General features: G+C 47.8%; 1 protein-coding gene across 1 annotated transcript in view; it reads left to right on the top strand.

The window, feature by feature from the left end:
- The window catches only part of SYNPO2L (synaptopodin 2-like), a 35,702-nt gene extending 33,184 nt beyond the window's left edge, over positions 1-2,518 (top strand). Inside the window, exon 4 of the mRNA XM_009888770.1 lies at positions 180-2,518. Coding sequence (XP_009887072.1) covers positions 180-2,518 — 2,339 coding nt within the window. The remainder of the gene's footprint in view (positions 1-179) is intronic.
- The last annotated feature ends 10,632 nt before the right edge of the window (positions 2,519-13,150 follow it).

Here is a 13,150-nt window from a genome sequence, read left to right as displayed (position 1 = left end):
GTTTCTATCAGCAGTTCCTAAAGACGCTATCAGCAAAGGTAGGAAAGAAAAAGCAGGGCAGGGGGTGACAGTATGTTTCCTCGTATGGGCACTAGAATACCTATAGCCATATCGTTGTTCATCTTTGGCCACCCAGCTGCTTGCTGAGCTCTGAGCTTGCCTGGTTTTGTCTCTTGCAGAGCTCCACCGCCACGAGAGCATTCAAGAGAAGAACGTGAAAGAAGCCAAAACCAAGTGCAGAACCATTGCATCCCTGCTGACAGACGCACCCAACCCCCACTCCAAGGGGGTGCTGATGTTCAAGAAGCGCAGGCAGAGGGCTAAAAAGTATACATTGGTAAGCTTTGGGAGTGTCGACGAAGACCGCTCCTACGAGGAGGAAGACGGAGTTTTTCCAACTAGTGAGTCTGAATTTGATGAGGAAGGTTTCTCTGATGCCCGAAGCCTAACTAATCACTCAGACTGGGACAACACTTACCTGGACATTGAAAAGTCCAAGTCTGACTCTGAACAGAAGGAAGAGAAGCAAAAAGGTTTGAGTGAGGCCTCAGGTAAAGGAGCACGATTATTTGAGCAGCAGAGGGAACGGGTTGGGAAGTACACAGTCGAGAAAGTCCCGGCTCAGAAGAGCCCCCAGCTTGCCTCAGCTGCCCAGCCACAGCAGGGCACGGTGAACGGAGATATGCCTGTGCCACAGAAGGCAGAGAGCATGCCCCTCAGCATCCACCTGGAAGGCATGCAAGTGCCCAGCAAGCAGTCAGACACCTTTCCCGCTCAGCTCTTGGCTCCCCCTAGCCCCACTTTCTTCCTGCCTCCCCCAGGCACCCCTGACCCCTTCTCTGCAAGCACAACAAGCATGTTCAACAGGTCTGCACGGCCCTTTACTCCTGGCTTTTCCAGCCAACGCCCAGCAACATCCTCTGTCATCTTCAGGCCATCTGCACCCAAAAAACCTAGTGAAAGTCTGGGTGGGCAAAGCACGGTGGTTCCCCCTTTCTCACCTGTGGCTCCAGGAGCACCTGCCAATGCACCACTGCCAACGCACCGTGGTCCAGTCAGCTCCTCCACATCTCTCTATATTCCTGCACCAGGAAGGCCAACACCACCACTGCTGTCACAGCCAAGAGAGGGAGGAAGTACTCCAGAGACGAAGCCTTCTGCCAACACTGCTCGGACATCCACCACCTCTATCTTTCTGTCAGCTCCCTCAAAGCCAGGAGGGGAGGTGGCCTCTGCAGCATCCCAGCCACAAGTCCCTGGAACAGCTTCTTCTTCATTGTATATTAGTCCAGCACCATCACAGCACACAATAAGCAGTTCCCCCATGCCAAAGCAGCCTTCTCCTGCCGTCTCACCAGCAATGCCACGACCTCCTTCTGAGCCCTTAACCTCCAGGGAGCAGAGGATTGCTGTGCCAGCTCCCCGCACAGGCATCCTGCAGGAGGCTCGCCGGCGGGGCAACAAGAAACCCATGTTCAGTAAGATTGAGGAGAAGAAGAAGAATTCACCCAACCCTGAGCTCCTGTCTCTGGTGCAGAACCTGGATGAGAAGCCAAAAGGTGACCACCCCGGGACAGGCTTTGAGTCTGGGCCTGAGGAGGACTTCCTCAGCCTGGGTGCTGAGGCCTGCAACTTCATGCAGTCCTCTGGCCGCAAGTTCAAGACCCCACCTCCAGTGGCTCCTAAGCCTCAGCAGCAAGATGCTGGACTGGTAAATGGGGCCCAGGACATGCCTCAGCTTAAAGGCAAGGGGGCAGAGCTCTTTGCCAAACGCCAGAGCCGCATGGACAAATTTGTGGTGGAGACAACACCGAAGCCAGAGTCCAAGCCCAGGACCCCATCTCCTTCTCCTTCTCTACCCTCATCCTGGAAATATTCACCCAACATCCGGGCTCCCCCTCCAATAGCTTACAACCCAATGCATTCCCCTTTCTATCCACTGGCAGCCAGCAAATCTCAGGCCAGCAAAGCAGAGAGCAAAGTGAAAAAGGCACCTGGCCAGAAATCAGGGATCAAGGTCATTGATTTAATGCGCCACCAGCCCTATCAATTAAAGTCAGCCATGTTCTGTTTTGGGGATCCCCCAAGCCCCAGCACTCAGGAGTCTCCTGGTCAGCCAGCCCCACAGGCTAGCTCGTCCTTCACAGCAGCCAAGCAGGTCCCCGTGAAAACAGCCAAGACCCAGGAGATTCGTCGCTTCTCCACTCCGGCTCCCATGCCAGCCTCAAGCAGCCTGGCACCCACCGTGCTTGTGCCCCGCTCGGCCACCACGTTGGATGAGCCAGTGTGGAGAACAGAAATGGCCTCTTCTGCCCCCACTACACCAGCGCCCTTCCAGGTGGAGCTCAGCCAGTCCCCTAAGCCATACCAGAGCTCCCCAGAGCCTGGTCAGGCAGGCCAGGGGCCTTCCCCAAACCCAGCCTCGGCCTCTCGGTTTCAGGTGGCCAGGCCCAAATTCTCAGCAGCGAGAACTGGGATGCAGGCCAATGTGTGGAGGCCAAGCTTTGGCCACCACTGAGGTAGGCACCCCTCCCACCCTGTCTGTGGCCCCGCAGAGATAGTGCTCGTTTTGTCTTTCATGTCAGCTCAGTACATTGGGATGAATGACACAAATGAAGAAAAGAGAAAAAAAAATAATTATGCCCCTTCTGCACCACTCTCTCCCCCAGCCTCCCCTTGGTCTCAGACGGGCAGCTTCATGGCAAGGCTTACTGGCTGTGGCTACAGCAGGAGGAAGAACGTGGAGAGAGGGCACATGTGTGGTACACGGAGACTGGGAACTTGCATGCAGCAGCAAAACCCACCTGTGGAGGAGGTGAATGGCAGGGGTTGTCTCACATGAGGACATGTAGGTGGTAGTGGTTTTCCTTTCCCAAGGGCTTTGGAGTTACCCCTGAATGGAGGGAGACCGGGAGGCAAGAGCTTTCCAGGAAGAACAGGTCAGAGGTGGGATTACAGTTCAGAAGCCCTCGCTTCCCCATTAGACTGCTTTCCTCTGAGCCTGTCAGCCTGTACACACACACCAGTGGTGCACACACACATGCACACAGCAACACTCAGCAGGGAGTGAAAGTGAAAGTGGGCTTTGCCCTGGACCCTTCTCCCAGCCTCCCCTCTGGAGGGGCATGGGAAAAGGGGCGAGAGAGCAGAGTGAGCAGGGGTGTTTGCACACGCATGCGTGGGCAGTGTGCCGTGCACAGGAGGGTGGCCATGTGTGCCCGTCCCTCCAGTCACCACGGCTGGGATTAAAAGGGAGAGTCATCCTAGCTGGTGCTAAACATGGCTATCAGGTCTGGGAGCAGTTTGTCAGAGGGGTGTTGAATGGACTTGATGGGCCTATCACAAGCTGGAGGAACCGCAAAAGGAAGTATCAATTTTTGAGGATACACAAAGTCAAAGCTAAGCTCAGGCAGTGGCAGGTTGGCACAAGGATGGCCCTGCAGCATTAGTCCCGTGGAACAGGATACAGATGCTGTAAGTACAAAGGAGGATTGTGTGGGAGAAGGTACAGTTGGCTTTAAAAGAAGACAGGACTGAATATGCATTTGCATATCATCTTTTTGTTTAGTTTAGGACAGACCTGGCTAGATTGGAAATGGATCATGACATAAAACTTGCTGAAAATTCTGTGATGAGCTGGAAAACAGGGCCCATTTACAGACGCTCTCAGTATGGAAGCGGAGGACAGGGAAATAGAAAGTCACAAGTAGGATTTCATACTAAATGATTTAAGTATCCTTGGGGTCTCTTTGGTAAGAAATTAAATGCTCTGAGAGTCCCAGAGGATCTGCACTCACACACACATACAGAGCTCAGTTTGCTGGTGATACTGGGGAAACAGGACTGGTTATTCCTTGAATGTCCCAGGCTAGCCTCAGACTTAATTCCTACACTAAAGGCGTACAGGAAGAAAGCATTCCCTTTCCCAAGGAAGAATTCAGGGTATTAGTAGGGACTGTGCATGTGTGTGTGCGTGTCATCTGTGCTCTGGTTTGCACACACCCCTGCGATTTGCCTTCTGCCTGTGCTCCCCCTTTTGCAGCAGCCACTTTTACAGTGTGATCCCACAAGTACACCAAGAAAGCATTGCTCCTGAAGCACTGGCTCCCAAACACAGCAGATGGCCCAGCTGCAGGGAAGGGGCTTGCCACCTCTTCCTGGGCAGGGGTTGCCCAGCCTTTTGCTAGGCCCTCAGGAATGAGTACTGGAGGCAGGATAAGGGTCTCATACCCCTGCTTGAGACACGTCTCCATCTTACTAGACTTGCTCCTCTCCAAGCGGAAGCTGTTCTCTGACAGGACCGAGCACAAACTTTGGACGCGCAAAACCGTAGGTTCTAGGGAGAAAAAAAGGTGCACAAATGGGGCTGATGCCAAGTCTGTAAGCAGTGCAGCTAGTGTGGTTTCACACTAAGTTCAAGTCAACTTTCCTCCGTGCAGCTGGAGCTTACGATGTGTAGCTCTTTTCACGAAAGCTGGGGGCTCTACTTTTTGTTGGAGGTTCTAACGTGCTTCTCTGTGAGCCCTGAGAGATTTTGCACGTGTGCTCTCCCACAAAGAAAAAGAGGGCTGGAGAACCTAGCTAGCAGCTCTAGTCCCGGAGAAGCTTGGGAAGGAGATAAAGAGAGAAAAGGAAAAGTAATACACAATCCTGCCTTTGAATCCTTCACACCCTGGCTGGGCTTGTTCTGCAGGCCTGTGTTTGCAATGTACATTCTTGGGGGCCCTGAAACATAGGATGAGCGTGCTGGGGAGGGAGGAGGACAGCACTGACACCTCACTTGGCAGACTATCAGCCATGGGAGAGCATGGAGAGAGAACCTTTGGGAATGCCTTGAATTAATTAGCAAAGGGGTGGCTGAGCAAGAAGAGGTGCTGCACCTGTTTGTATGACATAGGAACAGCCGACCTTAACTGATGAGGTGATTGTATGTTTTCTTGGAAAGTGCAAGAGGAGAGGTCTTAGGAAAAGTCCTCACCACAGTTAATTCAGATCACCAGAATCCACTTAGCTCTGGTGAAGGGGAGCAGCGATGCTACAAAATCTAACTTGGACGATGGCTTGCTCACTCATCCTGTGCTGCACTGCATTGCCAGCGTTCGTGGAAAAAAGTTGTGTGTGCTGTAGCAAGCTGAATCTCTGTGATTCTTACCAAACATGGAAGGAGTTGTCTTCTATTTTTCTAGGAAAGCTGTGGGAAGGAACTCAAGGACTAGCAGTGCTCCAAAAGCTTTATCTCTAGTCTCCTTGTGGAATGCTGTCCGTCACTGGCTAGTGGTTTTAGCCGCTAGCCTTAGACAGACAAGCTAGATCAGGTTGAAAGCATCACTGTAGTCTGGTGTATAGAGGGGTTGTGTGGACCAGAGAAAGCATGCTCAAGATAATTCTGCAGTGAAGAAATAACCTCAAAAATCGGAATATTACTCCAATGTCCCTTTTCATCAGGCCCCTGAAGGTAAGTGCTCTCAGGGCCTGAGTGTCTCAGGAAATTCATTTTGCCACTGGAAAAAAAGAGAGGTCTGGCCTTAGCATGTAAGGGAGGTTGCATGTGGTTACTATTTAAGTGGTGCCACTCCAGATTTCTGGGAGACACTGATGCAAGCCAAGGAGTGATGGCCACATTCTGTTGAATGTTAGATGTCAGGACCCACGTGAGTGGAATAACGGCATTTGACCCATCATTTCTGATAATGTAATGGGCAGGAGATGAAAAAAAGTTAGGTCTGATGGAGAACGAATATTAAACATCAGAGCAAGGAAAGGAACCAGGAGGCTGGGGATTCTGCATTTCACTTCTAACATCCTTGGTTCAAAGCTGTGTTTAAGAGAACAGCCAAAGTAGTTTGATGGATCTCAGCCCCTCACAATCTTTTCTGGATCCTATGCTGACACAGGACTTGATCTGCAGAAGGAGAGGGTGTTGCAGATGAGGCCTACAGTGCTTGTGGAATATCCCAAATAAGGCCTGTGGCTACAAGTAGCATGAGATGAGAAATAATACTGAGATGCATCTGCTAAGCTATAAGGAAGAAACCTGCACTGTTGCTGGCTTCAAGCAGCTCTGCTAGTGTCTGCTCATGAAAATATTGTGGCTGGCCTGTCAGAAAGGTGACAGGTGAGGTTATAAGGAATACTTTTGAACCATATGAGCTTGTCTTGAGCCTCTCCAAGTTTCTAATTCCTCAGATGTTGAACAAGCAGAGACATAAACAGTTGTTTGACAAGTTTTAGCTCCCACCTGCTAAGTTATAAGCTGCAGTGGTAGGCCAACCCCAGTGTCCCCTTGTTAAGCATTTGAAGATGTCTGCATGGGTTCTGAATTAAAACTGCCTATCATCCCTCCTCTCTAGCATGCTGCAGGTTACACATTGCAGCTATGGCAGTTCTAGGGGTTTATCTTTGCTTCAGAAGTATCAGTTGTTTCCCTGTGAATGTATTGGGAACACTTGCCAGAGATAACCTCAAGATCCTACAGCAGCTGAGAGGAAGAATCTCGGAAGAGACTGGTGTGATGAGGTGTCAGTGATTTCCAGACATGAGCACAGTGCAAGCGAGGATTGTCCTTCAGAAAGAATATGCTCCCTTTCTGCTATAATATCCAGCATCCCCTACCAGACCCTCTTCCTAGAAGAGACTTGTCAGTGCTCTGAAAATGGGAGCCCAGCAGCAGTGCTCTCTCTGGTGGAAGATGTGACCCCAGAAGGAGAACAGATGTGGCATCTTTGTTTATGGAAATACTTTTTTTTCCCCTTTTGTGTTTTGTCTTTTTTTTTTTTTTCCCCCAATTTCCAGTCACTTTCTATTTGTTTGTGCAGAAGAATAAACTTGTGATATGCACTTTACATGTGGCACTTTGTCACCTTCTTTGCTTGGCACCCAGAAGTAACTGCTATCTGTACAGTACATGCAATTAGCACTCCCAACAAACTACTAAGGCCAAGAGAATATAAGGATTCCAAAAAAAGATGGGATGTCTCAGCAATAAAAACACCTAAGTTTGGCCTAAACCCCCTATACATTAAAAAAGCCCCATGCAAGCAAAAACTTAAATGAGATCCAAAACTTCAGTAGTACAGTCTATAAAACACTCACTTACTGACAGGGTGAAGAAATTTCTTTATGAGCCACCACCCGCTAGTCCACCCCAGCTGGTCCACCCCAGCCCTGCCCCTCAGCCTGCTCTAATCTAAACCCTACCCTCTGCTGGTATCAGTGGAAGTTCGTCAGCTCTGGTAAATCCAAATATAAACTCACATTGATCAATTCTACTTACTGTTAATATTAACCAACAGATCAGAAAACCAAATCAGTAAGAAAATGAAATATATACCATTGTATCCTCAGACTCCAAGACTAATCCTAACTCTAACCCTATTCATGTTAAAGTCTACTCAATTTCTGGGTCCTGAGAGGTTACTTGTGCTCAGTTTAGGACAAGCGTTAGCAGTTTGCCTTTCCCAGATGCATGCAACTCACAGACAGCAATTCCTGAGCATTGCAGGAGATGCTGAGGTCAGTTGTAGGATTGGACTGCAGACTCCGGACACTTGTCCAGGTATCATTTTGTGATGTTTTTCAGATTAATTACAAGGAGCTGTCCCTTATGCAGTGGTCTGGAGGGGGGTCTTGGGACTATCCAGCATATTTCTGATTGATTTGCAGATAGGAAACGCACAAAGGGGCAGCGATGTTTGCTGATGCCAAACCTGAGCTTCTGTCCAACTAGAAGCACAGCTCCCAAAGAAATAAGTCTACAGATGCACAGGCTGCAGATTAGGACTGCATCTTGTTTTGCTTAATAAAGCTGACATAGTAGGATTATGAGCTACTCCAGATGGTTTGACACATTGCAGGACAGTTGCTGTGTCCAGGGCTCTGATTAAATTCCCTGTTAACCTCTACAACCTTCTCAAGTGAGAGTCACTTCTTCTCACAGCAGATCACGTCAGAAGGAGCCAGACAAACAGACTTTCAAAGGCAGAACAGGAGCCAGCCCTGAGGTTACTGGCATAAAGTAAAGCCGAAGTATCACTGAACAGCTATGCAGCAGGTTAGGGATGCACTTGGACTTCAATGCGCTACTCAGAAAGTAGTTTAAAACTAGAAAATAGTAAGGTGCCTAGTAAGGATATCTACCCCCTAACAGTCATACCCGATGGAAGGAGAAGTGTCCAGGAAATAGCACAGCAGTGCAAGTATGTGGCATGTAGGAAGAATAAGGGTATTCCCAGGCAGTGCAGACCTATAGCTTCAACGGCCACTAGATGTTGCCACTGTTCTTCTGTGAGTTACCTGGGGTTTTGGCATTTGCCTGATGCGGTGTTAAGTCTGGAGGGTTTAAAATCTTAGGAAATCCTTTCTTCCTAATCTGTCCTCTTTTGGCGTTCACGTATGGTGTTACTCAGTCCCACATACCAGAGGAGAAGGCCAGCCTCATACCAGGGAGTTTTGGCAGCGAGAGGCTTGCTGCAGCTTGGAGGGGATTCCTGGGTGGCAACGTGTGGGGCACGCCGGCAAACAGGCTGCCCAGCAAGTAACACACCATGGGCACGCCAGCTATTTCAGCACACACTCTAGCTCTGTGATCAAATCCTACATATTTCTGTCCCTGTGCTACATCTCATTGTGCGTTAAGCCCACTCAGTGGCAGGAGGGATCCTGGCAGTAACTGTTTTTCCTATTGTGGTGCTACAAACAAGGGGTTTGTGGTGCAACAAGAAAAGTCTTCCTGATGTCTGTGTATAAGTGGAAGAGATTAAGCATATATGAAATATTTTAAAATAACAAATATATGATATATTGCAAGATAGAAAAGAACCAGAAAAAAGAAAGCCAAATCAAGAGTTTTTCAACTTATTTTTAGAACAGATTGAAACATGTTGAAATCTGCTGCAGCACAGATCAGTCTTGGGCTCCAGGGAAAAAGGGACAAGGGTCAAGGTTTAATTCTCTGTCTTTGGGAAAATAAAATGGTAAAGGCTATTTGCCAGACTAACACTGTTTGCCAGACTTCCACATGATCAAAATGTGCTCAGGAGGGAGCCCTACTGATGAACGACGCCTGTCTTGGCTACTGTTTATGTCCATCTAGCATTGTGTAATCAGGCAGATCTCATCTGCTGCTCTTGAAATGATTTTGCAGACATCAATAATTTCAAGTTAGACCATTTGAAATTAGGTGAACGAGAATAGAGTGCAAAAATGAATTAATTTTGAAGATATGTCAGAGAAAGCAATGGTCTGTGCAGGTTGTTCCTAAGGCCACTTAAGCAAAGGGTATATTTGGAAAGAGGGAGGTGATCACAGTGAGATACAGACGGTTCCTTCTATGATTAAAAACTCCTCCCTGAAGTGCTGAAATGTCCTACAGGCAGCACGTGTATTACCTCACTGACCTAAATGGAAACTCCATGTACTCAAGCAGGGATTGAATTTAGCCACCAAACCTCACCACACTCCAGGTAAATCCCACCCCCTGCAAACCAAAACTAAACCAGCTCATCAAGCAAGGTCTGTAATGATTTAAAACCTTGAGCACTGAGTAGCATGAATGAGTAAGATAACAGTAACAGCCCTACATAACTTTCTATCTGTGCTGAGTGCATCATATTACTTATGGCAGAGATACGAGATTGGTACAATATTCCCTGCGGAAAAATCAACTGAGCTGCTGAAACTGGCACCATGGCAGGTCACAAGTGAAGTCTCTACTAGACCCACCATTGACTTTTCTGGACTAGTGAACTACACACTTCTACCTCTCAGGAGAAACTGTGCATAGAGAGGAGAAAGGAGCAGGATTTAGTTCTCAGCCTGGTAAATGAAAATGGAGACGTATGATTTTATTTGAAGGTAGAGTAGGAGGTGAGAATCCAGTTAAAGATGTGCCTCGGTGCATAAGTGTCAGACGCAAGACTGCTTTATCCAAATCACCCTATAAATCCTGGTGGCATACTAATAGGATAAACCCTGTCTTACATTCCTTCTGGGTTCAAGGCTTGGGCTCTGCGCAGTGCACTCCAGCTGCACTCTCAGATCCTGTATCTCACCCAGTGTATGTATATATGCACATGCAGATGAAAATAACCTCTGGAGGATCAGGGTTGCAAGGACAGAACAGGACTTCACATAGCACTGAATGAGGACTATGGATCATCTTTCAAAGTCAAGGTGACCAAGGTCTCTTCAGAATTTGAGCCTGATGACAGCCGCAGGCACAACAGCACTGAAAAACTTGGACGACAGGCTGGTCAAAACCTTGGATTTTGCTACTGGAGTTTCTGAGGAGTCCAGTGATTGGTTGAGGAACCTAAATACTACCCACCGGCATCTAGGGAATAAAGGAATCTCCCCATTTGATCATTTCAGCTTCCAGATACTATTTCTGAGCCCTGCATAATGATCCTGCCCTGTACTCTCTACTCCTGGCTTACTTTCCTTCATAAGCCTGCTCAACCCCTCTTGTTTCTGGACTTCCAGGTCCTTAGCCTTGCCCCTAACCCTGCTTTCCTCTTGCCCTTTGGGCTGGGCATCCACAGAGAAGTCTTGTCTCCTGAAGTTGGCTCACCCTGAATTGCTGTCAGTGCCTTGTTCTTGGTCCTAATTGCTGGGTATGCCTGCTCATAACCCAATTGAAATCCTTACACACCATGCTAGACACACCACCTCTTCATCTCCTTGCTATTGCTTTTCCCTAGTCTCTCTTGAGTTTTGTAACAGGGCTCACATCAGTTTTCTGCTCACCTCCAATTACCAGCTAGCCATGGAGCACTCTCTTCCAGCAGCTGTGAACCTCTGGGGTGGGAAGAAGACGGAGCAGCAAGTCATGCTGGTGGCAGGGAAGAGCAACCACACATTCCCCACAACATCATCTATTGGAGCTATACCATGCCTGAAAATCCAGCACGTTCCACATAATGTCCATCTGGCACAAACTGTTCCCCTAAGGTGTAATTTGTGCTCAGAAAGGCACAGGAGATGACTGGAGAAATAATACAGCAGCTATAAATTGGTCTGAAAACAACTGCTGAAAGCAAGTAGAGAGGAGGCAGAGTTCAGCATCACTCTAGTGACTGCAAGCAGGTGCCATATAGTGGTAGCTGCATTTCTCAGCTTCTCACCCCATAATATAAATCACATTCATTTCTTAGATTATTATCAAAATGGAGATAGAAACTCCTTAAAATTAAGAGGTAACTGTACCTCATGCCTTTGGGAAAGGAGAGGCAAAGGGCTGATGATTTTAAGCAATATAGCAGCACATTGTGTCTGTTCTAACTATGCCTCCCCCTACATGCCATCACCTTGTGACAGGCAATAGGTCCCTTAATAAATACGGTTTAGAATGCAGGGAACTTGAATAGGAGAGCAGCACCTCAAAGAGCACAACTGAACTTCACAGTAGGCACTGGGCACTCTGGGCAAATGTCTAGCATGGTGCTAAACCAATCCAAGAGAAATAAACATGGTGAAAAAATACTCCTCTTTGTGCAGCCTGCAGTCAGCAGGGCTTGGCTAACACCAAGAGACCTGTTCCTCTGTGGCCACCTGCACTTGTGCGACGTGGGTGTGAAGTGTGGACAGATGGTCAGTTGTGAGAGTAGTATTTGACACCCTCCAGCTTTGTGCAGATGTAAATGCCTTCACCAGGCATGAAGCTCTGTGATGGTGCCCAGAGCAGGCACTGGGTGTTTACAGTTCAATTGTGCTATCCCCTACACCTGTTTTACACTGGCACAGCTCAGGGGAGATACTCCCAAATCGTGTCATGGGAGTGTGGGGGCAGGATCTGGGCTGTCCAGCCCTTATGAATCATTCTGGTTATCTGCTGGGCTCAGTGAAGGACGCAGCACTCTTTTGGATACTGGAAAGCTTACAGCACGGTGTTACAGTAGATAAAAATGAGGGAGAATAAGAGCTGTGCTATAGGTACAATGTGAGGTACACATAGTGGTTAGATGGAAGCAAGCAAGAAGAAAATGGGAAACTTTAGGCCAGGAGATTGCCATACATGCCCTGATTCCAAGCAGCATATAAAGGCTGATTATTGCTCATTAGGTATGTTACAGCACTCTTATACAGGATATTCCAAACAGTTCTGGGAGTTAATCACTTTCAGCTGTCAACCTGCTTATCACACTGGAAAGTTTGGTGCAGGCAAAAACAACTGCAAAATCTAGGAAAAAGGGAAAGCGACTGTCTCCTGATGTTCCTTTGTATCAACTTTGCTTGCAATTCTCTATGCGAAGGATTTTCTACTAAAATCACAACTGTGTTTTGGGGGTTTTGCCCAACAACACTTCGATTTTGATCCAATGTGAAATCGGAAGACAATGTTTTCTGCAGGATTTCTGCCTTACATAGAAACTGAAAGGTATGTGCATCTTTGAGTAACCCAGTAAAATAAGATATGTCCCCTTCATCCTAGAACCAGAACCCAACTGGGTATGGGGGAAAAAACAGGGAGAGTTGCGTCATAATAAACAGGAGCCAAAGAAGAATTTGCATGTACGAAGCTGCACCAAATGCTGGCAATCAACCCTATATATGAATCAGGAAATTAGTATCCTTGCTACTTGATTCTGCTGGGTTTCCCACACACACTACACAGCTACTGCCTAGAACTCTGTAAATAGGTTTCCAGACCTTGTGGTTTTCCTACTACTTCTTGCTTCATGAATACAATTATTTTTCTTCTGTGCTTTCTGATGTATTATTTGAATGCCTGGCATTTTAGGAATTATATATGAGAGCCTAGAGGACACTAGGTTGACTGATGGAGTGAAGAGGGGGCAAAAGGAGGGTGTAAAACAGAGCAAGACCCAAGACAGCTTTTGAGGCATTACTGACAAACAGGGTATTAAGAAGGTTTTATGAATTGCATTAAAATGCAATAGGAGGAGGATGGAGAACGGCATGTTGATTTGAACAGAGAGGAAGAAGTGAGGCACCTATGGAGTGCTTGGTCTTACTGGGAACTGAGACGGTGACTGCAGGAGGCCTGAGGAGCAACCTTTTCTTTTCCCCTCTCCTCGGGGCTGGTGGTGGTGCTATCTGAGACTCTGCCCTCTGGGCCATTGGCTATTAATAACCGCCGGATGCCTGTGCGAGCAGCCTTCAGGAGTCAAATTCACAGCACTTCGCATCAGCA

The sequence above is a fragment of the Charadrius vociferus genome, unplaced genomic scaffold (assembly GCF_000708025.1).
Source record: "Charadrius vociferus isolate BGI_N301 unplaced genomic scaffold, ASM70802v2 scaffold436, whole genome shotgun sequence".
NCBI lineage: Eukaryota > Metazoa > Chordata > Aves > Charadriiformes > Charadriidae > Charadrius > Charadrius vociferus.
Note: the sequence above shows the minus strand (reverse complement) of the source record. Positions and strands in the feature narration are given on the sequence as shown.